The sequence below is a fragment of the Olea europaea genome, unplaced genomic scaffold, assembly GCF_002742605.1.
Source record: "Olea europaea var. sylvestris unplaced genomic scaffold, O_europaea_v1 scaffold224, whole genome shotgun sequence".
Lineage (NCBI taxonomy): Eukaryota > Viridiplantae > Streptophyta > Magnoliopsida > Lamiales > Oleaceae > Olea > Olea europaea.
This window is the reverse complement of record NW_019240442.1, coordinates 118735-145926: the sequence shown is the minus strand read 5'-3', so window position 1 is coordinate 145926 and position 27192 is coordinate 118735. Positions and strand designations below refer to the sequence as shown.

General features: G+C 32.1%; 1 protein-coding gene and 1 long non-coding RNA gene across 5 annotated transcripts; one reads left to right on the top strand and one right to left on the bottom strand.

Moving 5' to 3' along the window:
* Positions 1-5412: 5412 nt before the first annotated feature.
* On the bottom strand, positions 5413-17320 carry LOC111380982 (transcriptional activator DEMETER-like). 4 transcript variants are annotated; one of them, XM_023004666.1, is made up of 21 exons: positions 17132-17320; positions 15826-16620; positions 13108-15063; positions 12656-13018; positions 10855-10945; positions 9826-10781; positions 9440-9708; positions 9266-9345; positions 9042-9126; positions 8872-8963; positions 8733-8801; positions 8568-8604; positions 8406-8488; positions 7888-8319; positions 7380-7416; positions 7237-7294; positions 6901-7040; positions 6747-6812; positions 6178-6292; positions 6067-6105; positions 5413-5914 (listed from the first exon to the last, which is right to left on the bottom strand). In XM_023004666.1, exons 2-21 carry the CDS (start codon positions 16514-16516, stop codon positions 5805-5807), a joined length of 5769 nt encoding a protein of 1922 aa, XP_022860434.1. In that variant the 5' UTR covers positions 16517-16620; positions 17132-17320; the 3' UTR covers positions 5413-5804. The 4 variants fall into 4 exon arrangements, with proteins under 4 accessions (XP_022860434.1, XP_022860432.1, XP_022860433.1 ...); XM_023004664.1 differs by having other exon boundaries at positions 9440-9711; positions 17132-17318; XM_023004665.1 differs by having other exon boundaries at positions 9440-9711; positions 15826-16616; positions 17132-17318.
* LOC111380984 lies at positions 5903-8483 on the top strand. Its single transcript, XR_002700265.1, has 2 exons — positions 5903-6129; positions 7844-8483. It is a non-coding gene; the product is annotated as an uncharacterized LOC111380984 (long non-coding RNA).
* Positions 17321-27192: the final 9872 nt, after the last annotated feature.

Below are 27192 nucleotides of genomic sequence, written 5' to 3'. Positions count from 1 at the left end.
TTCTGAATTTATTTTTTGCAAATATTATATTTTTAACCGAAATTTACTTGCATTTGGTTATCCAATGCAGTACAAATTTTTCTTTATTTCCTCAACTCGAAATTTGTACATTTTGTCTTTATGATATTCTTTGATCGTTGAACATATTTTCTTTCTTATTGTTACAATCATACAATGTGCGAATATTAGTTTCGAGGAATTAGAAATTCTAATGTCAATTTCACTTGTAAGGAATTTAGGTATGAGTTGTTAGTATAAAAAATAGTTTGGTGCTTATTAAAATTTGCAATTTTTTCACTTAAACATTGGATAAAGAGAAAAAAATAATCAAAATCTAAAATTAAATTCTCCCAAATTTCGAGTGTGTCATACTCTTAGAATTTTTAACCCTTAAAAATTTGATTCAATACACATTTCCATAGAATATTAATATTTTTTGAGATATTAGTTTTATTGATTATAGCCATTTCTATAATTTACATTCACTTAGTATTGTTACCTTTAATTTATTGGAAATATATTTTTTATTTTTTAATTAATTATGATGATTAATCATTAAGAAAGCTCTTGAATGCATAGTCTCCCAATTTTTATTTTATTTTATTTTGAATATTGGTTTTAACGCAAAAATATAATTAAAAATTAACTATGTAGATAATTTAATTGCATAATCAAATAGTTTAAGGTTTATGCCGCAACCCACAAATTTTTGTCCAAATGTATTGATATTTTAAAATCTTGTAGGCATTTCAATTTTTTTTTCTTTATCAAATATAACGATAGAACATTAGTCATATCATACTAAAAAGGTGTATATTTTAAATTTTAATGTCGTCATATTAAAATATTTTTCTACGATATACTAAAAAAATTGTAAGCATCATTGATGCTTATTAAATTTATATTATATATAAATACTACTAAAAATATTAACATTATTAAATGCTGAAAAATCTTAAATTTGACTTTATAACTTCGTTTAAGTTATAAATTCTTTTTTTACATTGTACTACGTGCAAAGAATATTTAGAAAACTAGCTTTTGATTTTAAGTTTGTATCAATTATTTTTATATATTTTTTATTATCATTTCCTTTTGACCTTCACATGGTTATTATAAATAGAGGTACATGTCTCCAATATCAAATCTAATCAGATTGTATTGATTTGAAATTAGTTAAATATATTTAGCCCCCGTTTATTTCCCCTTAGTTGTCCATTAAAATAAAAAATATGACTATTATCCATCACATCAAACCATCGTATTTGACTTTCTATCTATTGTGTGGAGCCCGTAATAAATATATTTTTCATTCTCGTTCTTACATTAATATGTACCAAACGGGGCCTTACTTGAATTTAGGCAAACCAAAGTAAAAGATTAAATATATCACTGCTTTTGACAAATTAAATGAGGTATAACTTTTTATATTTTGTGATTTTTGATATATTTAATGAATATAAATTATGCATCCATTTTGGCATTTTAATATTCATATGTATACATACTTTACTTTTTAAATTTAATTTGACATATTTATATTCAAACAGATCAGATAAGAACTTTGTTATGTTAAAGTAAAAATTTTGTAATGTATATAAAGTTGCCATTCAAAATAAAGCAAAAACGATAATAATTGCATCGAAATAAGTTAAATATATTTACTTAAATTTAGGCAAACGAAAGCAAGAGATTAAATATGTCACTGCTTTTGACAAATTAAATGATGTATACTTTTTATATTTTGTGATTTTTGATATATTTAATGAATATAAATTATGCATCCATTTTGGTGTTTTAATATTCATATGTATACATACTTTACTTTTTAAATTTAATTTGACATATTTATATTCAAACAGATCAGATAAGAACTTTGTTATGTTAAAGTAAAAATTTTGTAATGTATATGAAGTTGCCATTCAAAATAAAGCAATAACGATAATAATTCAATTTTACGAATTTAAGTACGCTATTTTGTTTGTAGTAGTAATAGAATTTAGTAATTTTTTTGACATGCTTGCTTATTGTCAATTCAGTTCCTTTGATTATTTTAATTTTTCATCCTTAAGGTATTTTTTTTTTTAGTAATTTCATTTCATATTTGATTCTCATTTTTATCTTTGTGTAGAATCTAAATACAAATCAATTTTATCAAGAGGAGTTCCTGACTACATTGTTGCCAAATAGTAACCGCGCATCCCATTAACTCCGACAAATAATGAAGGATATTTATTCAAACTTAAGATAGAACAATTTTCAATATATCTATACTTACTATTATCATTAACAAAGTTTAAGGACAAATAATGCTCACTATTAGAATATACATTTCTGAACATGTATTATCTTATGGACAACTATATTTCACATTTTTTGGTGAAGTTTCAATGCAAATAACAAAAGTCTTGATAAAAGACTAAAGATAGAAAATAAGAAAAAGAAAAGTAGTAGGATGTTGACAAAAAATATTTTGTACAAAGAAATATTATTCAAATGAAAAATATTACATTTCAATTTATTAAACTTTTCACGATATATACATAATTTCATAAAATGTGTTATTCACGTATATATTTTTTAATAATTTTAATTTTTCATTTAGTAATATTAATTACTTCCACTACTTTCAAAAACATTATTAGTACTTTAAAATATTAGGCATATTATTCGTCTGATACATAAAACGTGCAATGCATGTGCATACTACTAGTATATATAAAAACTGTGGATATAAACAGTGCCCTCCTAATTTTATTGTATATGAACAGATTCAACCGCATTACTTTTATATAATGAAATGATATAAAAAAATTGCAACATAACTCTCGTACAAAAAAAAAATAAAAATACATTTAAAATAAAATCCATATCACCTTACAAATAATGCCCTTGTTTGAGCCCCATATTATGGGAAAGAATGAATTTTTAAATAGTGTATTGATGAGAAATATGTGGTTAAAAAATAAGAAAAATTTTTGGATTTACGTGTAATATTATTTTATTGAATAATGTGTGATTGAAATGATGTCAAAACACTGTTGAAAAATGAATTTTTCCAAATGTATGGGGCTCAAACAAGGGCAATATCTCATCGCTTGACATCTTTTAATGAATTTTTTCGAGCCTTGCTACATGGACAGGATCTACGTGACCCTGTTCGTTTAGAAAACCCTAGATTTTTAACGTGATATTTGTACTTACTCATCTATCACATCTAATATATATTTAAAACTTAATTTTGAAATTTTCTTTAGCATACGTTTGGCTCCCATTTTTTCAAAAATTCATTTTTACAAAACTCATTTTCAACCACACATTCTTGCATAAGATAATTTTGTATGTAAACCAACAAATTTTTCTTACATTTTACCTACACATTCTTCAATAAAAATATCATTCTAGAATGCATTTTAACAAAATGGGGTTCAAAGAAGATGATAACAAATATATCAGTAACATCTCAATTGATGTATTTAGAGCACGTTCTTCTGTAATACTTTCATAGATCATACTAAAAGGCATGTTTGAGTCGCATTCTTTAAAAAAATACCTTTTAAACAGTGATTTGACATTATTTTTAATTGCACATTATTTAATAAAATAATATTACACGCATATTTAAAACTTTTTCTCATTTTTTAATCATATATTTTCCATCAATCTACTATTCTAAAATACATTTTTTTCAAATTAAGCCCTTGTTTGAGCCCATTTTTTCATCAAAATACATTCTTCAACAGTAATTTGACATCATTTCAACCACATATTTTTCAATAAAATAATATTACACGCAAATTCATAACTTTCCATCATTTTTTAATCACACATTCTCCATTACAACACTATTTCAAAATGCATTCTCCAAAAAAAATGGGGCTCAAACAACCCCTAATATGACTGAAACACACACTAAAGATAGAATTGTTTATATTTCCACACAAATTAATAAAATAATTAGTATAGTTCAGAACATAAGAATGATTTAAATAGAATTAATTTATATTTGTTAACGACAAGTACATTAAGTCTCTGTTTGTTTTCCATTATTTGTCTTTTAAAATGAAAATATGACCATTATCCATCGCATTAAGTCATTATATTTGATTTTCTATCTTTTATGTGGGGTTCGTAACGACTATATTTTTCATTATAATTCTTAAATTAACGTGGCTCAAATGGGGCCTAAGTACATATTAAAAATTAAAAATTATTTATACTTTCAATAAAGAAAGTAACTTTATAATTTTGAAAACAAGGAAACAAAGTCATGGGACGGAGTAGCAACAATTGTTTTATGTTTTGTAAAAATCTCATTTTCCAATAAAGAAAAGAGGAGGGCGGCAAATTCTCAAACAAATGGAGGCAAAACTTTGCGCGCCTCTTCGCCCCTCTCTCGGTTCCCCTCCCCATCTTAACATATGCAGACAGGTAATCTTCCTATGTTATTTAATTAGAAATATATAATTTTAATCAATATTCTTTATCATCATCATCCTCAATTCCATTCCAGTTATGCGTTTTTATTCTACTTTGATTTTGAGTATTTATCGAGAATTCTGAATATATTTATCTGCAATTTTCAAAATACAATAATATGTTTACGCACACAATATTCACCGTGTCGTGATTTTAGATGTATATCGGGATTCGAATAAATGCGATACACCGTGGCGGTTTTTTCGTATAATCGTAAAAAAATAATGAAGAATGTGTGTCAATCATTATCAAAATACTCTGGTGTTTTTTCTGTTACAACTTTTCTCATGTAGAAGCAAAATAGGATGACACCAAATCAGGCCAATGTGCTTTACGCTTGAAAGGAAGGGGAAATGCATACAAATTCTCGAGTATGTTCATTGCAGACTCACTGTATATTTTCATAATTTGGATAATGGATTTACTATCGAAAATTTTCTTATTTTCACACGTATGCTTGTTGATTGTTATAGATTGTGTTATTGAATTTGAACCTTTCTGCGTTTTCTATTTCCTCAAAGGTCGGTCTATCGTTCTTTTTCTTCAGGTTTTACACGTTATGGTAAATCTCCTAGACATTAGAAATGTTAAACGTTGAAAAAAAAAATTTAGTCTTACCTGCAAGGAATTGATAATTTCATGTCAATACTTGTTTTGTTAGCAATGAAAATGTCTAAGATGCCGTGTTTTCTGTTTCAGTGATCACGAATTCATTGTTGAGGGTGACTAAAATCAACTTAAAGTTACTTTTTGAAAGGTACATCTCTACATATTTTCATGTAAAGTAACTTCGAAGCTATTTTAAGCATAGAAAACATGTTTTATCTGGTTATAAAGTACATGTAACAAGTTATTTTACTTGTCATTGTAAAGGTGTTTATTCAGCTTTCCTGTGATTCCTGTTATAGTGCTGTGCATATGAATTACTTTAAGAATAAGAAAACACATTCCGGGCTTCTATCAAAAGACTCGGAAGATTATTACATACATGTAATCCCAATGAAATTACATCCCAAATTCTATTTCTTGACTCCTACCTTTCTCTGTAGACATTGAAAAATGGCTCTGTTAATGAGCATGATTTAAAAAGATCTGAACTGTCTACGATGTACACATTGTCAATCGAATCTCATCCTATATCTTAAAATTTTCTTTCTGCCACCTAAATTACAAATAACTATAACTCATGTAAAGAGGTGGGCAATTGAATGTAAAACAATATGTTGCAGATCTAACCCTACGGCAGTCCCTTATTTTTTCTTCTGGCGTGGACAGTTATTGGTTATGTCCTCAAACTTTCAACCCTCCCTGCACCATTGACCCTCTTATTTTTGCTCATTTTTCTTGGCCATCTTGCTTGCAGGGTAATGCAATCTGGCAACCAGAGGTCTTGGGGCTCGCAATTTCTGCTCAAATCCTCGGACGCAAACAAATCCTACGACATGACATTGAAGGACATCAGCAAAAAAAGAATGCTGAAAACCTATCTCTTATGAATTAAATGTACAGGGGGCTGAATGTTGTTCCAATAATGGAGAAAGCAAATATTAGAGTTGAGTTAATTTGAATTCTGCAAGCAGTTCATACCTTTCCAGAAACAGTATTGGATACCTTCAGTTGTCAAGCCTACCAAAATTAAGTATTATTTCAGTAAGTTACTTTTATGTTATAGTCAGAGTACAGATGGAGATTACATACCTTTGAAAATAGTCGAGACAGATGTCCCAAAGAAAACTGTCCGTCTCGGCAGGCTCCATAACATATTTCTTGGAACATTGATAGGATTAAGACTAGATTCATGATCCGCAAATACCTGTGTAAGAGCTTTTAATCCCTGTTTCTCTAAACTATTGAAATTATTCAAAATTAGAGTTTTATAAGATTGAAATTGATTTACCTTTCAAAAAAAATAAAAAAATAGAAAAAAAATTGAAATTGATTTAGCTGGAGAACGAGAAGCTGTAGTGGTTTATGTTAAAATGATACTTAATAAAAACTTAACAAAATATTAAAATTTGAAAGACTTTTGAGTAGTCAAGCTACAAGGGGATAAATTGCAGGAAAATACTTTTGATGATCACTTTGGAATCTAAAAATTCTTTGCTAAGTAGAATTAAGACAATGCATAAATGTTCTTTAATCATAGTAGGAATAGGTGGAAGCATGATGAGAATCATGTTGTGTTAAAGAGCGATTGTTTTAAGTATTTAGAGCTTGGTAAAACTCATGATTATATGCACAAATATTATATAATTACACTACATTACCTCATTGACTTGGAAGTAAGTACCATTCAGCGGGAAACTCCCTCTCATTGCTGTTCTGCATGGAATCTGCTCGGGGGAAGGATTCATTATATCTAATAATTTTGCTCTCACTTCTAAGGGTTTTCATTACATATTTCATGTTTGTGTTGCTTACCAAAAGTGTGCCTCTGACTGTTTGTGTTTGTTCTTCTCTTATGCTACTGCATGAAAAGCACATCTTCTTATCACAAAGTCCATCTAATTCTTGATGGCTGCATTTACTTTTAGGTGGTTGGATTGAATCTGCCGTCTCTCCTGTTTAAATTATGCCAAATTTGGATAAGTGGTTAGTAGGTTATAATAAACATTTATATATATCCGCTTGAGTTTATGAGGAGAAATTAATAAATACTTTAAACCTCCCTTCAATACAACGGTGACGAATTCCTTTTCTGTTTCTTATGTGGGCATTTATGCTATATTAAGAGCAAGTAAATCATGTAGTGCTTACCTGGTGTCCATATAGCAAGAAGGTATGGACTAGGATCATCAGTTTCTCGCCTTTCCATCTAAACATATAAGAACTTTAGGCCAGTTAGAATTAAGTTGCATATAAGAAAATAGAATTTAAAAATGAGAAGATGAATAACTAACCCCTTTCAGTAGTGGATGATTGTCTGGGAGTTCATAGCTGCAGCAGAATGAGTAACCAGTCAACGAAAATGCATTAACTTATCATATTCACATAAATGACAATCTAATTAAGATACATGTTCAGGTCTCAGGCTGCAAGGTTTATTTATGAATGAACGTGGGAGTTGCATCATGTGGTGAGGTTTCTGATCCTCAAATGTGTACCTAGGTTCTATTATTTTATCAATCTATAGCCAAATGAGAAATTAAGAATCAATTATTCAGCTTTTCTTGAGTGAATACTATTTTCTAAATAGCAGACTACATCATAAAGTAGTTTTCGACAATCTGGTGGCTGCCTATATTGTAAGTCCAAGATGCTTGGTCCAATGTATAGGATCATGGATTTATGCCAGTGTGAAACTCCATGATAACTAGTAACTTAAATTGCATGTTTTTGTTCAATAAATGACTGTTTCTTGTAGAGTTTCAGGTCCTATTGAGATTTCATAGGAAGGCATCAACTTACACTTGGTGCTCTGTCCGCAGTCGACTCACACTTTTCAGTTTGGGTGTTGGGATTGAAGCAAATTCTGGACGCAAAGAAACAAGGGCTTTTGACAAATTACTTTCTTCTTGCGTCTCCACGTTTTGGTCTTGCATAAAGCTCTGTAAATTCGTAGCAAATTGTTCTATATTGAGTTTGATTGTAGGGATTTCATCGGGATCCTCATAGAATGCATCCTCAATATCACTTTCTGACACTTCCAACGGTGGTTCTGGCGTCGTTGGTTCCTCGATAATAGGATCACAGTTTTGCCCCGTTTCTCTATCTGAACTGTCATGTAGTTGTGGTAGTGCCATTGGCTTTATCGTTACACCAGGGTTTTTATTGGCAGTTGTAGTAGTAGTAGATGCAACGATACATTTCTCTTCTGGCCCAGGGAGGGCAAGTCTAGCGCTATACCAAGCAAAATATACTCATCATATTTTTGTATGTGTATTCATTCTGATGTCATAAAGGTTATGAAGTAATAGAAGGCAAACCTTGCAAAAGCACTAGCAAAGTGTCGGCACTCTCCTCTCATTGGGCATGCATTACAATTTGGTTGTTTCTTTGTGCAGAAAACCTATGTCCCAAATTAAGAAATTTTTTATTAAGAACTTCTCGTGTACTGAGGATAATAGTGAGCTCCACTGAAGACATACCTTTCCAAATGTTATCATTTGATAGTGTAGCTCATATCTGCAATTCCATAATATATAAAATCAGTAGAACTTCTTCAGGTATGGGAAAAGATTTTTGTTGTTCAAACTGTCGACAATAAGAGAATTTTCGAATTGAAATGAGTACACTTTGAGAAAGGAAATTACAATGTTTTCTGATCCAGCTTACAGAGTCTGGGCCAAAGATATTTCTGGATAGATTCCAGCACTGGGTACCTGCATGGAACAAGATTAGCATCGAGGGTAGTTCATAAACTTCATTGTTGATTGCTTGGCATGTACTTACAGTTCAAGGAGATGCAACTGGAGTTCTTCAGGAAGTGGTTGGAGAGGCACCCACCCGAGTCGTACAGCAATTCGTCCAACATTAGTGTCAACCTAAGAAAACATTTAGTTAGGGCAAGATTTGATTATTTATATTGGGTATAAGTTATTTGTACAGGAAAATGGCCTTACTGGGAATGCTAGGTTATGAAGTGTTAATAGGCGTACGCACTCCACGCTCTTTAACCCCAATCCTCGTATGCTTAGTAGATAATCTCTGCAAGACATTATGTAATCAGAGGCAAAGAGTGCAACTTTGGAGATGCCGGAGTTATTGAATGACATGTCCTGGTCTTCTATCATTTACTTTCCTAAGACGGGTATATTGAAGGATTAGTTTCTTCAAGGAAACTTACTTAGACTTTTCTGGTGGAACGTCTCTCAACCATTCCAGGTCAATTCCTCCATGGTCTTCAACCAGTCGATTGAGAAAATCCTGTACAATATTCAACCAGTGTTACACTGGCCTTTAGGTTTTAATGGACTATCAGCAGTTTTATTGGAGTCCATGGTACAAGCATTCTAGTTACCTTAATTCGCTCTGCTAGCATGTTGTTCATTCCCCTTTCCTTGATTGTTTCCGAAATCTCACGAACATCAGCCTTTCTTAATGCTTCATAGTCCAAAGAGTCCATTGTTTCCTCACATCGTTCTCTTTTTCCAACCTTCAATTGTGCCTGCTTTCTCAATTCATCCCAATGAAATGCTTCTTTCTTTTCCGTCTCAACTTTTGTCTTTCTCGCATTTGAAGCTGTGGGACCTGTCTGGTTCATTGGTTTGGTCTTAGAATTTCCTAGTCCTGCTGCATTTGGTTCAGATATTTTATTATTCAAGTGTTGGAAATTAAATGCAACAATTTTAAACTGCATAACAAAACTGTCTAGTAAACCAGTGAAAGGGTGTTCATGGATATTACCGCTTGACATTTCGTCGAATGCTTCAGCAGGTGTTGTGCAGTTTGATAGAAAGTTGCTTTCTTGCTGAATGGTCTTGTGGCTTCCTCTGTGGCAGTTGATGGAATGTTGACCCTCTTTGCTTTGAGAACCAGCTATTATATTAGTCCGTGGTTCAAGGCAATTGTTTTGTGTTGTATGCTCCAGTCTTGTTGTTAGATCTGGTCTTCCAGTCTGTTGAGGGAGAAAACTCCTTTCTAGACTCTGTCCTATGTTATAATGTGCATGTTCTACATCTGTTATCTTGGTATTCTCAAAATCTGTTGATGCCAAAGAAGATATGCTTTCTTTTCCTGGAGATGCGAGGAAATTTGATTCCCATTCTTCCAAGCCTGTCGTCATGCTTGACCAGGAATTAGTGGATGGTAGACTTGGCCTCTGATGATGCAGATTATACACAGGATTTTCCCATTGAGAGAGTTTCTTATCTGGAGATGAACTTCCCATCACTCGATGCTGATATTCCTGTAATGCCGCCATTCTTTCAGCCTGTTCCAAAAGATTTAGAGGGCCACTGTTTTTGCCTAAATTACACCCAGATATTTGATCTTCGGCTTCTGAATTTGATCCTGAGCTGGATCTGATATCTTCATTTGCTTGGAGAACAAGAGATTCAGAAGAACTTTGTGATGAAATGATGTCATCATCTGCTCTTCTATATTGCTTGTCTATCCCAAAGGTTCTTGTTCCTGTCACAACATTTCCTGCTCTGTATTGACACGATCCACTGGATGTTACAGAGCCGTGGTTGTACACTGGCTGTCTTACTGTGCCGTGATCATAAGTTATAGTGCCATCTGGACATGTTATCTGAACCTCAAGTTCTTCCACTGATGGACTTCCTCCATTTTGGCAGCATGGTTGTCTGATAATTGTCGATTTAAGGGGGAATTTGGCTGCAAGACACATGAAGGCAGAGCTGCACACAAGGGGGAAGCATTCTGTCATCTTGTTTGGCTCTTAAAATTTCTATAAAAAAATGTTGACTTTACCTTGAAAGGTGATCTGAAACATTCTGCGTGAGAAAAACTCCAATCACGGAGTCGACAACTGATCCTTTCCATTTGGAGAATCGTCTATCACCTGTAACGGTTGCCATTTGGAACCAGGTTATCTTTTCATGAATCCATGCATTTGGTGAGGTAAAGTCAAGCTTATTAGCTCTTGTGTTTGATTTGAAGTAAAGTTAATCCCAGTTTACATGGTTTCAAGAAATAACATAATAGAATTATTATGGCGTTCACTAATTTTAAGAGTGCTTTCCTAAAAATAAATAATTAAGCAGAATTAAGATGGAATGCAAGGAAAATCCTTTTAGGAATAAACGTGATGGTAAAGTCACAATAGAGGATCACCTAGCAAATAAGGGTTGGTTTATGTATGCAGGTTTGGTTGCAAATAAGAAAACAAGAAATGAAGTAGATGTAATGAATAGGAGTAGGTTAAGGAAAATAAAATGAAGAAGCACTATATGAATTATATTTGATTCAAATATACCTACTGAGTTAAAAAGAACTTTTATGAACTGATACTGGACTAGCTATCTCTTATGATAATAAGAGTTGGATTGTTAAATAACAAAATGTCAATAAGATGAGCACAACATAAATCAGTATATTAAGATGGATATGTGGCAATATGAAAATAGATAAAACCAAAAAAATGAGGATATACATCAATGGGAGATATTATTTGGAGATAAATTAAGACCATGTTTGGTACAGATTCTTTAAAATTTATTTTCAATTACACTCTCTCAATAAAATAATTTTACACGTTGACTCATAACTTTTTACAACCTTTTAATCACACATTCTTATTATTTATTTATTTATTATTTTTTTTTTGTTTTTCACTATTCTTAAAATATTATATTAAACATACCCTAAAGGAAATATGATTTAGATGGCTAGGACTTGGCTTACGTACATTTTAAATATGCTCTATTCACAAGAATATGTGAGTTTAGTTTAACAAGTAGATAAAAATTAATATGACTTGATGTGTTGCAACATATTTGATTATATTGGACCTATCACGAGATTCACAACAAAAAAATTCATGTAGCCTGGACAAGATTATTTTTAATAATACTGAAGTTATTATTTTTATTGTTCATTGTTATGGCTCTGACACTCGTGACTGAGGCACATGATTATTTCCAGGTTTTGATCACTAAAGACAACCATTCTCTTACTTTGCAATGCTATCTTAAAAGTAATATGGGCACCACTGTCGTTATGCCCTTTCCAATTTACCCTATCCTCTCACCCTTCACATACCTCAAATCACCATGATTTTCAAATAATAAAACTTGTTACTTCGTGTAAATAATTAGCTGTATATGTTACTTTTTACTTACTACAGAATTTGATCATTAATTCCTAAGATTCCTGATATAAGTTTCACAGTAGCATCTTTACATATTTAAGAAAAAGTAAATTTAGAGCCTGTTTGTCTCCCATTATGGGAGAAAATATAGAGTTTTGAATAGTATTTTTTGGAGAATATGCGGTTGAAATTTAAATTTTTTTTATTGGTTTGTGTGTAGACTATTTTATTGTGCGAATGTGTAGTGGAGAATGTTACTATAGTAAACAATTTAATTTGTTAAAGGATGACAAACAGGGGGCTTAAGGTGTATTGAGCATCTTTATATTTAATTAAAAGATTAATAAATATCTACACATGATATGTAAAAATAATTTATGTAATAAAATTGATATCTGGGATACGGCTAGCATAAGCATGGTATCAGTGATGTCAACGATTTAATAATCTGGGAGCAAATACCTTGAACAAGATGCATCCGTGCAATGAACGAGTCTACTCGTCCACGGAATACTTTTCTTTCTTCTTCCCACCACTTCTCTTTATTCTGATCCATCGTTTCTGTGCTTTCGCTTCCTTCCTTACCCATCAAAAGATTCCATAGTCTATTAGTCTCGGGATCTAGATCTACTTTAGGTCGTGGCCGTCGTTTTTTTATTGGATCAAATTCTTCATACAGAACAATGGCTCCATCTTGCTTATACGGAACAAGTGCACCTTGCTGCTCCCCAAAAATTTCCTTTCCACTACTCTTGATGCTCATAGATTTTAAACGATCTATAATATCATCAACTGAAAATAAATGTCTGCCATCTCCTAGTGAGCCTGCACAAAAAACAGTAAAACTGCTTAAAATTTCTAAACAACAAATATAAGTCGATGCTGACAGCATAACTTGATGAACAGATGGGTACCTATGACGTTTTTGGGGAGACCTTTGTAACCTCTTGTCTTGTTCTCTTTACCGATAACTTTCTCCATATTGAGTGCTTGATTGAATGATTTCAGTCTAGCTGTCTGTCCTTTTACCGAAACACGAATAGAAGAATTTATTATTTCATTTCCTTGAGTTATTTTAGGGTCTCTTTGAGATGAAGACTCCTGATTCCAAAAAATTGCAGCAAGGGAGTTGGTGCTTTGGGCTTTATTAGTGGGAAAAGTGACCTTCTGCACAATTTGTTCTGCATGTGAATGCACTCGAGACGAAGTCAGTTGCTGCTGAAATTCATTTTGCAAATTTGTGGGGTTCATGTACCAATCTTGGGTGACCTTGTTGGCTTCATTATTTGGCTTCCTGAAGTTGCTCCGTCCTTCAAAGTCAGAATATGGTAATCCACCATTTAGGTGCAAAGTAGATTTGTTTGCACTGAAACCATTTGTGCCTCTTCCTTCAACTTGTCTTGAGCAATATTCAACAGTTATGCTAGAAGGCGTGCTTGATGAGGTTACATGAAATTTATCCTCAACCTTCTTTCTCTTACTAGTTTCTAAACCATCTTGCCATAATCTGTTGCTCTCACTGGCATAATAGCCTGTCTTAGGAACTCTCTGGTACAATAGTTGAGAGCCCATCATTGCAGAAGTGTCGGGCTGTGACAACTTAGTGTGGGAATATTCTCTCTTGGATTGCTGCCTGTCAATGACGTTCACCAAATCGTCCAGAAGTTGAGTCCCAGCCTGCAACATTGGTTGCCTTCTTCCATCTACCTTTGTTTCATTGGTGTGTGTTTGAATGGCAAACTGGGGTAGGTGTCCTCCACCGACATGAGGATCAACCTGACAGTACCAATTCAGGCTGTCCCTTTGGTTTGTATTGGCATTTCGCATACTCAAATTCCTTGCTATGACATTTAAAGTATGATTTGTAGACGGTGGTGCTGAAGTTGGAAATGGCAATGATAATTGAAGCGGGGTGTGATTTCCTGAATTGTCAAAAATGCATAAATTCTCTGTTTGTTGTTTCTCTATGTTATGTAAGTTTTGATGCCATTCCTTCACTGAAGATGTTGTAGATTCCCCGTTGAATCCTGTATGCCCTTCTGCATTGTGAGAATTTAAGTTCAAAGAAAAAGACATCTTTTTCTTTTCATTTATCTCTGCTAGGTCACCAATTGCTCTGGCCTCACTTTCCTTTTCTGCTCCATTTTCCAAGTCAAAGTTTATCATTCTCCTGCATGATTTTGCTGCAGAGTTCATGTTAGAGACTCCAACCTCATTCACTACAACAGCCAGTTGAGTTGTGGAGGTTTTAACGTCCTTTTTGCGTACATACTTCCTTTTTCCTGAAGGAATTCCATCGGAGCTATTATTTTTTGGAGTAGCAGGCTTTGGTGTCTTTTTGGGTTTCTCTTCCACAACTACTTTTGGTCGATGTTTTCTTCTTCTGGGTGGTTTCTGCTGTGGTGTCTTGTTCAGATCAATTCCTTCATAATTTCCGTCATCAAAAACATTTTTTTCCTTTGGCAATTGCAATATGGAAGTAGATTCGTCCACAATGTTCTGCATTGTTTGATTAGATTGTTTGTCTACAATTTCAGGTGGTCGAGATAAGATTACATGACTTCCATTATCAGAAATGCTCTTCTCCTTTGGCAATTTCAATATGACTGTAGATTCGTCCACAACGTTCTGCAATAATTGATTAGATTGTTTCTCGGCAAAGACTACATTCTTTGGATCATCATTTTCTTGAATTGGGAGTTTGTCCATCGACCATTGTGGTGCTTCAGTGGGCTGGAAGTTCTTTGATTTGTTTTGCTGATCCGGTGTTACTGGTCCCAATTGGAAGAGCCTTACTGTCCTTGTGGATGCACCAGCTTCTGTTCTAGGTGTTGGTAAGTTCAGATTATAATTGGATCGGTAATTACCATCTGTCAAAATGCAACATCATAATCGTCAAGTCATGATAAAATTGTAACAACATATCTTGGTTCATATGTATGTCTATGTGAAACTCCAATAACACTTGTCCGTCCTAGACTTACACCTATGGATAAGAATTATAAGTCAAGATCTACAATTAGTAATGATAGGAAACTGGGATTTACATAAAAAAAATTTCCAAAATTATTTAAAAGTTGAGCGATGTTACTGATCACGTGAAAGATATGCATGAAAATGTGAAAGTAAATGGGCATATGTCAGCGATCACGTGAAAATGAATCAATCTTTTTTGGATACACATGAAGATTAAAATATGGAACTTGTATTTTACACCCAGTTGATATAATGTTGATTGCGTGAAACAGGGATGCATAAAACACGGGAAATGAATGGATATACGTCATCGATCACATGAAAATGAACCTATTTGTTTTTAGTACACATGAAGATTGAAATACATTACTTCCTCCTAGATGATGTACTACGGATATTCAAGAAATGCTGGCGAAGTTTTGCTGAATGATTTGGTTCTCCTAAATACTAAAATTTGATGATGTTTTAGTTATTTGAAATTGCATACAGTAAGACTTTAATCATTTAAAATTTTGTAGAAGTTATTCTTTAATAGCATTGAGACTAAAGACTTCATCTGTAAATCTTCAGCATGAATTAGGCAGCCATTGAAAGAAACAAGTCAAATGACTGAAATTGCAGCTATTGAAAATTTATCTTAAGAATAATTAACTTACCCGTTGGTATTTGCTGTAGGCTGTAACTACCAACATCTTTATTTACGTACAGAGTGTGGTTCTGCTGGAATGTAGAACTATTGTACTTGTACCCTGTCCGGTTGGTTAAGACTTGAGAATGTGGACTGAGGATAGTCTTGTCCACAACAAAATTTCTGTTTGCTGTTTCGACTCTAGGGGGTGTAACCACAGCATTCTTCGTCCCCAGTAATTCTACCAATGAATTAACCTTCTGAGGAATATCATTCCCTGAATGTTTAACATAGGGCCTAGCATGTTGATTGAAGCTTCCAAATTTCTCAGTCAGAGCAACATCTCTATTGCTATGTTGCCCATGATTCTGATGACCTAAGAGTCCAGTTGGAGTTAAATTTTGTATATAGGAACCACCATTTCCAGAATTTTGATTGAAGCTTCTGAACTCCCGAATTGGACCAACATCTCTATTTTTAAATTCCCCTTGATTCTGACCTACAAATCCAGGACGTGTGAAAGTCTGTTGAGCCCCATTACAGGTCTCGTCCTGTAAAAACCCAGTGTACATTCCAAGCAGATCCTGCCAATTTGTACTTCCCGGCTGCATTTCAGATCTCTTTAGAATTGGCTTATCAGGTGTCAAAGGAATACAAGGATCCCCATTCTGAATGACTCCCTTATCCCGGGGAATGGAAAATCCCCTCCCCAGGCTCATATCCTCAAAAATTCCTGTAAGCCCAATTCCAGTGTCCTATGCGTATCACCTTAATTCTCAATACATAAAATTTTTACTCCCAAATTCTGCATTCTGCAACCTACCTGGCGAACATACCAAAACAACTTTATCACTTTCATCAAATTTGTCAGATTTACATGAGAAAAAAAGGCATTCCTAAAACCAAAATTTTCTCTCTATAAACACGCGCTTATTTGCACCTGTGTGCGCATCTCTGTGCACGTGAATTCCAAGTTTTACAGTCCCAGATAATTCTCTTTGCTTATTAGCAAATGCACCTCACAAAAGTACCAAAATTAATAAAAGGAAATGAAAACGGAAACAAAGAATTAAAAGCAGAAAATCAGAAAAAAATAGTACGGGTGAATCAGAATGAATTGGAGGATTTAATTCCAAATTTAAATGAAGGAAATTAAAATGTACCCAGGTGAATAAAATTGCACAATATCTTTACAGAGATTCTCTTTGAAAAATGTAATCACCCACAGATACGTGTACAGTCAAAAATCAAAATTAAAACCTTTTAATTGAGATTAAAATGCATCACAAAAAATGGAAAAAAAATTTAAAATTCATCAGGTATGTTAAACTCACCGATCTCTAAATATAGCTCTTATACATATAGCCGGAGTTATATGCTTTGGAACCAGTCAATGCCGGAGAGACAAGTCAGCTTCGTTAAAACAGGAAAATTTTAGAGAGAGAAGAGAGAAAGTTTTAGAGAGAGAGAGATAGAGAGTTTTTAATGTGTGAGAGAGAGAGAGAGAGAGAGAGAGAGAGAGTCAGGGGTAATAAACAAAATGCACAGTAGGACAGACTTTATACGCACAGATGGAGTGTGCATGGGTTAGGCGGGTTAGAATTTTTGCAATAAGAGCACTCTCCCTATGGTTAATAATACAATCAAGCCAAACTTGCATCTAAATTACAGAATTTGAGTTTGATTTAAAGAATGGAAATGAAATATTATGCTTTTTTTTTTTTATCTGTAGTAAAATTTCACAATAATTGCTCAGTGTAATTAGTAGTTGAGTTTTGAAGATCTATTTTAATCGGCGTTCAGTAGTAAAATATCGCAATAATTTGGTTATTTTTATAGTGTAATCGGTGGTTGAGTTCCGAAGATCCGATTTTATTGTTGGTCAATTTATATAATTGTGGTTTTTTGCTATGATGAAATATTGAAGTAATTGCTTTATATTGTGTATTTGACTGAGTTGTGAACATCCTTTATTGATACTATTATTCAGGTTCTTTAATTGGTGTTTATTATTATTATTTTTTGAGTGAAATATTGCAATAACTTTATATTATATATCGAATTGATTGTGAGAATTTGTTGTTGATGTTGTCGTTTGGATTTTTACATTGTTTTTTGTGGTAAATAATTGCAGTGATTGCTCTATATTGTGAGTTGTGAGGATATGTTGTTGACATTGTTATTCAGAGTATGTAATCTTGAACATCCGTACTTGTTGAAATAATTGACTATTTTAATTATTTTGAAGTATGTAGCGAATTTGTCACACCGTAAAACTTTTATGGTCAACAGTCGTTAACTCGTTAGGGCAAAGCTCATTTTTAGTTTATAAAATTTCGAATTTAATTTAATTGATGATAGAGATAATATAACGATTTTTTGAGTATATAGATAATTGTGGTCGAGTAGATTTGCCATTAATAATTATTAATGTTGTACTCGATGTTTGTGATGCTAGCATATGAGGTATATAGTTGTGAAGATACGTTGTTGATATTAATTTTGAAATAGGTGAATGATTCAATATGCTATACTGGTCCATGAAATAACTCTTTATGATATGATATTGTCATTGTCTTATAGAATTAGTAAGCACTTTCCTAATCTACTGGATGTACTTCAAAGTTTCCATACCGCAGTATATTTGAGGGCAATGGATGTCAATGTTTATAGATGGTGTGGGATGTGCTTAATAGATGAAGTGATTAACATGGTTGAATATCAACGTGATTGCTAGTCTAGCAAAAATGCCATGGAAGTGCCACCTATTTGAGGATATTGTAATCGAGGTGATGATGTTGATTCCTTACCTTGTCGACCATCACTTCCAAAGCGACGAGTAAACATTAAACCACCTCACCGATCACCAATTTCTCAGGTGTTGAGAGTATGGTGCAATGCCTCTGAGGTTACTTTACACTATAGATTCATCACCTTTTGTCTTCAAGGTGAATGAAAAAAATTCTAACCTTTAGTTGATCAAATGAGATGTGATTGAAGTAACATATGTGGTGTCGGTTAGGAAAAAATCTCTCTTTTTGCCCAGAAATGTGTGGGGTCGTAGGCCTATGATATTTAGAATGCGATAGAGTAATATCAATAAGTTTGACTAGTGAACTGGTGGGATGAAATAACTTGTCAAAACATCTAGAATGTCTCAGTTCAAATCTCTTGCCTATAAATACTCAATACTTGACAGTATTAGTATAACTAGGATTTGGTATTCACTCTCTATAATCTAAACCCTGCTCAAGCAATTCTTCATTAATGTCACTCTTGCATCATATATATTCTCCTGTCCATAAATGGACTTGAACGTTAAAGCACGTACAATAGTGATCTCCCCTACCCTTTTGCTCGAGAGGTTTCAACAATTGGCTTCTAACATGTGCATTCCAAGTGTACATGTAAATTGCACATGGAGGAGAGAAGACATGATTTGTTAAAGTCGTGGACCCCAAATAAATTCGGGGGTCAATAGAACCTATATTTAATCTTGTTGAGATGAAGAATGTTTTGAATATAGCCCTTTTGACATGTAAAAAAAGTGCCATACCAATTGTTAATTTTCCAATAGTATGAATATGATAAGTAGGGTTTATTTAATTAAATCAACACAGTATTTTCGGCGGAATGACTTATAAATTGCATGGTTATACAAACGATAATTTCATAATTAGTAATGAACTCTGGGTCTGAGTGACAACTTGCTAAGTAAAATTAATGATGATTATATTTTTAATTGTACAAAATAAAAACGGAATTCTAAGATTTTCTCATTCCTTCCTTTAGCATGAAAAATGTATTATTTCAGTAAAAAAAAAAAAAAAAATGTAGACATAATTTTATGTAATTTAGTGATTTATAGCAAAGGCAAAAATGATTCAATCATAAAATTAGCATGAACTATTACGTCCTCACTTTATAATCTATTTATAATCTTATTGAGATAAAACCTATATTTAATCTTGTCGAGATAAAGAATGTTTCGAAGATGGTCCCTGAAACTATAAATTTCAAAGGATGGGGCTTGTAATTCGCATGTTATGACAAAATATGATAGAATCAATAATAAATGCTTGACAAAAGACAACGCAAATTATTATGGATATGGATTATTGTGTATCACGTCCAATAGTCATGAAGATCCGTTGTAAATGCATTGTTCTTCAATTTTGATAGATAAATGCTTCATTTCATGCGTCGAACTGAGTTGTGAAGATCCATTGCTGATATTATCATTCAAGTATTGTAATTATGATTTTTTTTTTTTGTGATAAAATATTTTAACAATTTTATAAATCGGTGGTTCCTATTTGGAGAAGAATCAACAGAATAGCTAATAGCATAACTGCTTTATTTCGTGAGTGGAGTTAATTATTGAAGATTTGTTTTTGATATTATTGTTCATGGTACGTAATTTTTGAAATAGGCAAATATTCTAATCTCTAGATATTGTTGACTGGACATACTCACTAAAAAAAAAAAAATTCTTATGGATTACCTTTTAATAGCATAAAATAATTATAAATGAATTCTTTATTAGATTTTCTCTTTTCTTTCTCCTATTATAAGCGCAAAGAATAATTCCATAGGTACGGGGAATTATTGACAAAAATGATACAGGTGCTATGTTGGCAGCATCTATATGGTACAATTTCTGTGTTTGTTGTGTCAAAAATCAATGAAAATTTGTCAAGTGTTTCTCTGTAAAAATTATGTCAATTTTTTCTGTACTTGTAGCAAAATTGATATTGATTAGTACAATAATAAAACATGATTTTTGACAATGGCAAACACGAACTTTCACCATCAATGCTGGTTTGCACGTTTAGACTTTTACCATAGAACGCATACTTTACGCATTTGGACTTCATAGGATGAGTCTTGTCTAATTTCCTCAAAAAGAGATATCATCAGTCAATTTTATTTTATTTTATTTTTTTAATGATAGTTTCACCAATAATCATGAATTGCCTTGTCGATAAGTAATTCGTAATCCCCTTCCTCTAATAGTGAAACCACATGGCTTTTAGCCCCAGTTTAATTTTATAAAAAAAAAATTAGATTTTTAGTAGAATTTGATAGAAATTAATGTAATGAGTAGTTGAAAAATTGTTATTTTTATAAAATGTATTATTAATTTAGAACCCATTTGATTTTACTAAAATAGTTGATAAAATGTAAGTTAAAGTCAATAATTAATTTCAATTACACATTTTATTGGATTTATGACTTTTCAACTATACATTTCAACAACTTTATTAAAATCTATTAAAGATCAAAATTTTTATTCATCACTTTGGATGCATTAATGGAGAGAATGAGAGGGATTTGGCAAGTAAATAAGTAGATTATCACAAGTGTTTGTGAAAGGTGTAAATGATAGGAGTGGAGTAGTCTCAACTTTACTGACAGTTGCAGCATGATAGTTTGATTTCTGAGATATAAAATTGGATTCTTTGTGGGCACCAGTGTACAGGCAATCTCTTGTTCTCTGACCTGTTGAGGCACATTCCGCAATTTACCTCCCTCACGATACTTTAAGGACGGGATGGTGGGGGCCCTTAAGGTTGAGGTTCAACCTTTTTTTTGTAAAGTTAAAATTAAAATTAAAAAATATGTTAAATAATAAATGTAACATTAATAAAAATGACAGAGAAAAGCTTGAAAGCAAAATGAAGGGTAGTTTTGTCATTTTAATTTATTGTCCAAAATCATGTGGCGTGTAAAGCGTGCGTGGAATCCTAGGCACGTGACTTTTCGTACTAGGTTAACGAAGCGAAACCCATTTGTGCCAAAACTGGCGCTGAAACATATGATTATTAGTGTTGGGCCGTTGACTAGCTAAAAATGGGTTGACTTCCGTACTTCTTTTCTGATGAGATGAATTCATTATTAATTAAGTCGATATCTAGTGGGTCCAAATTTTATAAGTGATTCAATTGGATCTCGTAATTTGAAATTTTAATGATTGAAATAGCGTATTTTTTAAAAATTTATAATTAAAAAGAAAAAAATATTTTGGTACTATGTATGATACTAATTTATTAAAAAATTTATAATTGACAAGAAGAGAAAAATAAATAAATTACAATTTTAATAGAAGCCAAACAAGGACGAAGTCATTGAGAATATCTCAATAGAAATTTAAAACATAAATATCTACTCAAATCTTTATTTGAAAGGATCGAGCACTAAATTTAAAATTTATAGACGACATTGCACCCAAAAAAAAACCATACTAAGCATTGAACTTTAATAAGTAATTAATTTACAGGACGATATTCAGAATATGATAGTTTTAATGCTTGTTTGGTGGAGATTTTGTTAATTGACTTTTTGATCGTTAAAGATAAAGTGGGTCCTCTCTATGAGAAAAAAATTCAAAAATGATAATTGGAATAGTGAAATAACAATAAAAAAAAAAGAATTTTAATTGACTTTTAATCCCTACCAAACATGCTCTTAGTATAACCATATCAAGTTGCATTTTGACTATATGGAGTCACGTGAGATGTGATTGACGTGAAGCCTTCTACAATGACAACTGGGAGTCCAATGTCTCTTTTTCGCCCAAACTAGTGTGTAGGTGTTATGCTAACTAAAAAAAGGTCGAACTACATACCAGACTACTCAACATATCTATCTATTTAAGACTTTGTTTGATTAGATAAAATCGCTCGCCGAACTAATTTGAAAGCAATAGAAGATATCTTAACAGAAAACTATAATGTAATTTTTTAATTGAGTCGTTATCGAGTGGGGCAAAAAATTTATAAGTGATTTAATTTGAAAGTCGTAGAAAAAATCTTAACAGAAAGTAAAACGTAACTATGTAACTACATCTTTATCTAGTGGGACCAATCGTTAACTTAATTCATTGTCTATAGGTGACTTCACATTGGGAAAGTAAAAAATAACCATATTAAGTATTGATCTTAATAGGTTATTGACTTAAGAAAGATAGGATAAAATAAGAAAGTGTAATTTAACCTTAGATGGTTCCTATTTCAAATACACATACATATCAATCTGAAATGTTGACCAACTTCTCAAAATATAAATATAAATGTACGACTATATTTTAATTTAATATTATTTTATTACATTGGATTTAATTTTAATTTTGAGTTCTGCCAGAAGTTTATAATATTTAGTTTCAAAAAGAAGAAGAAGAAGAAGAAGTTCATAATCTTAATGATGTAGTCATATTTGTGTATTGTGCCATTGCTTCACGTAACACACGCAATAAATAAAATACAGGCTGGCTTTCTTTCTTGCAAACCTATTTAGTCAAGACTCATTTGATTAGACAAAATAAACCACCAATTTAATTTAAAATCAATAGACGTATCATAATCAAACGCGGTACTCTAATTTAGTTGCTATTTAGTGGTTCCAAAATTTATTAGTGATTTAATTTGAAAATCGTAGACAACATCTCGATAGAAAATTAAAATGCAACTATATTTGGTGGAACCAAGTTAATCGTCAATTGAATTTAAAATCCATATGCCATATTGCATCTTAAAAAAGGTAGAAAATAACCATATCGGATATTGAGCTTCACTTAATTTGAAATATATTATACCCATGGGTTATCATGAAACTGTTAAACTTCTTATACCAATGTCTTGATGCTTACTTGAGCCGTACAGTTTTTCCCCCCAAGTTTACATGTGTGTTTGAGCCCCATTTTGGAGGAAATAATGCGTTTTGAATAGTAAATTGATGGAGAATATATGATTAAAAAATTAAGGAAAAGTTTTCAATTTGCATGTAATATATTTTATTGAAAAATATATGATTGAAAATGAATTTTGAAAAAAAATGAATTTTTAGAAGAATGGGGCTCAAACAAGACTGAAATGCTCTTTTCCCTTAACTTTAACTTTTGTGACTGCTTCATATAAGTCTCTTCTTCAAAATCACCAAGGAAAAACATAGTTTCATATCGAAGTTGCTCAATATCCAAATTCAAGAGGCCAACTGAACCAAGAGAAACTTTGATGAACAACATTTTCACCACATAAGAAAATATTTCTTTAAAGTCAACATCTTTCTTCTTACGAATCATTTCACTACTAGTCTATCTTTATATCTTGCTTGTGAACTATTATTCTCAATATTCAATCTGTAAACCCATTTTGAAACTTTATTTCCTTGAGATAACTTTACAAAGTCATACGCGTGGTTCTCGCGCAAGGATTTCATCTCTTTTTGCATGACTTTAATTCATTGTCTCTTCTATGCTCATGTTACACAGTTTCTTGGTAAGTTTTTGACTCTTCCCCGTCTGTAAACATCACGTACTTATTAGTAGAATACCTTATGGAGGTTAATGTTCTTGGTAAGTTGCACAATCAACATTGGGAATTAACTTTAACTTAATGTAACTTTTGTATTTAGGGAGTAATTATTAGCTTCTCACATTCTATGAATAGTCCGGGACGTGTATCTACTCCAAAATGCTACTTGTGCATAGGACCGGTCATGTGATTGTCGGGGTTCGAGACAAAGTCCAAAAATTAGGCCTCCCAAAATCAACGTAAATACAAAATTCAACGGTATATTATGCAACATATTGTTAACTTAAAATTTAATATTAAAACAACAAGTAAATATCTCAATCATCTCATAATTAATGAAAAAAATTATTTTCATTTTCCTTCTTTTAATATTTAAAAAAAAAAACTTTTGGACTAAAATAGGCTCCCTATGGTTTTGGGCCTGAGGCACAGACCTCATTTGCCTGGCCAGAAGACCTGCCCTACTTGTGCACATTGATAATTTGAACCAAACATAATATTTGAATCAAATAGTATTGCTGCTTAATGTTTTCTGAAAATTTGATCATTGTTTACCAATCACACATTGTCTAATCAAATCAAATTCTCTCTTAGTACGTTCCTCGAAAAATCCGATTTGTGCATATTCAATCGATCAAATAACCACAATTAAATGTCAATTGAATTGTCTAGAAATTATTTGCATGAAAAATTTCAATTAAATGTGTTTTATTGATTTTATTTTCGACCTAAAAATGTTATATTTGTCATTTTTTTTATTGTTAGGTAAATGGAAAAGAGAGGGGGTATATGAGAGAGAAGGAAAGAGTGAATTGTCAGGAAAATAAAAACCTTCCTTTTCTAAAGAAAATATATATATTTTTTATAAAGAAAATATGGTCATATAGCCAACTTTTGAAAAATATTTTTCATCAAAAACCCCAAAAAAATAGGAACTTGTGTGAAAAAATATTTTTTTATGAAAAACAAAGCCAATCAAACACACCCTTATGGTAATTGAATGGAACCTATTACAACAAATAAGTCCTTTTTATATAGAGCAAATAATCTAAAATTAAAAGAATATTTAGTAAACTAGAACTTTATCGCATTATTAAAACTAATACAATAATCTAATTTGAAAACATAATTTGAATTGAACTCTAATTTAAAATTTTATTTAAGTTCTATCTCTATTAGGGTGGAAATCGGGTGAGCCACAGGGCTTGGGCCACCCGTGGCTCGCCCGGAAAATGCTCAAGGTGGCTCGGCTCGAGTCTCCATCCAAGCCTCATCTTGGGGTGCCGGGTCAAGCCCGAGCTGGCCCGCCGACTCGGGCTCATGGGCTTATTTTTAAGAACAAAAAAGGTTTAAACGCAGCAACCTATTGCCTAAAAAAAAAAAAAGCTTTCCCAGCTCTGCTCAATAAGGCCCGAGTCTTGATTTTTTGGTCGAGCTTTTGCTCGGCTCGAGCTCATAAAAAAGTTCGGACCATTTTAGTCGAGTTGAGTCTGAGCCTTGAGTTTTGGCTCGCGACCAACTCAGCTCGACTTGACTCGATGACACCACTATTCTCTATCTTCATTATTTCACCCCGACTAAGAGAACTCAACTCCGATGAGATGCACTATAAGTTCTTAGCCAAGGAAGACGATCTTTCTTTCGGACCAGTAATGAAATCGATTGTTTGACTATAATCGAGTTTATAAATCATCCTTAAAAATATGATCTGATCAAGGGAGAAAATTTCTTCTTTTAACCATGAACTCCGAAAAATACAGAAAATTATGTAACTGATCCACAAAACTTCAATTAGCTGTGCATAATGAGGAGCCAAGGGACTAGCAATGTAGGTTGACATGCAAAAATAAATGACAACAATATCGGAGATTCGAATATGCCACAATAAGAAAACAATTTTACTATATTGAAAACATAACTTTAATTCAAGTTCAGTGGCTTGTCAAATAAATTATTTCCATGTTAAGGATCAAAAACGTTTTCTTAGACAAGAACATATCCAAAACCCTCCAAGTCCCACCGGGGAATAAGTTACATGATGATGGATTATTTTGAAAATTCCAAGGTCATCGGAATGGTTCTAATGATTCTTTATAGTTTGAGGGCAATTGGAGTGATTTGTAGGTGAATGGACGTATTGCCACTCTAAGCTAAGGACAAATATTTATTTATAATTTTTCAATGTTTTATTTTTGCTTATTCAAAAACATAGCATGCATTAATAAGTAGGTCGAATTCCATACTTAACTGCTGAGCAAATTTATTTGATTAAGAATTTACTTAATTAGATAAAATAAATCATCTACTTAATTTAAATCAATGGACAGTGTCCTAGTTGAAAATTCTAAAGCGGTACTTCAATCGACCTTGTCCTCTAATATGTGTATTTCAAGTGCGCATGTAAATTGCACGTGAAGAAGAGAAAAGATGAACGTCCTAGGTCCCAATAGATTTGGAGGTAAATAGAACCTATATTTTATCTTGTTAAGATATAAGATAAAAAACATGTTTTGAATATAATCCTCGTGATCTGTATGTAAAAAAATAAAATAAAAAATTGTATCGTACTAATTGTTAGTTTTGCTATACTATGACTATCTGAAGAAGTAGATTTTATACTATCCTTCCATGGTTGAAAAGCTTAAAGAGAGACCTACGAGTGAAAAATGTTATTTATTTTTTCTATTAATTTAAATATTTAATCATTCTAGAAATCATTTAATAATTAAACTAATACATATCTAACATTTAAAATTATAAAATACTATATTACATAATAATTCCTACAATTAGTCAATTATACAATTTTCAAGTATTCGAAATACAAAATCTAGATTATACTTCATAATTTTAACTTTCAACTAGACAAATCCTATTTAACAAATTTGTAGGAACTTCATCTATATTTTTTAAGTTTCTAACAAAACGATAAGTTTCAAAATCATAATTATATAATATAGATAACCCCGTAACTTAAATATTGTCTAATTTTTTCTTGAATAAAGTTATTTTTGTCTTTTATTACTGATAAAGTCATTTAAAAGTTTGAAACTAAAGTCAAATAACTATTTAAAAAAAAAAAA

Bases quoted from the DNA above. Each gene is read 5' to 3' on its own strand.
- LOC111380982 (XM_023004664.1), bottom strand. From the start codon at position 16,516: ATGAGCCTGGGGAGGGGATTTTCCATTCCCCGGGATAAGGGAGTCATT. The intron at 7,417-7,887 runs GTAAGTTGATGC...ATTCTGCTGCAG, and splicing joins CTGCGGACAGAGCACCAAGT to CTATGAACTCCCAGACAATC. The intron at 6,106-6,177 runs GTATGTAATCTC...TAATTTTGGTAG, and splicing joins TGTCTCGACTATTTTCAAAG to GCTTGACAACTGAAGGTATC.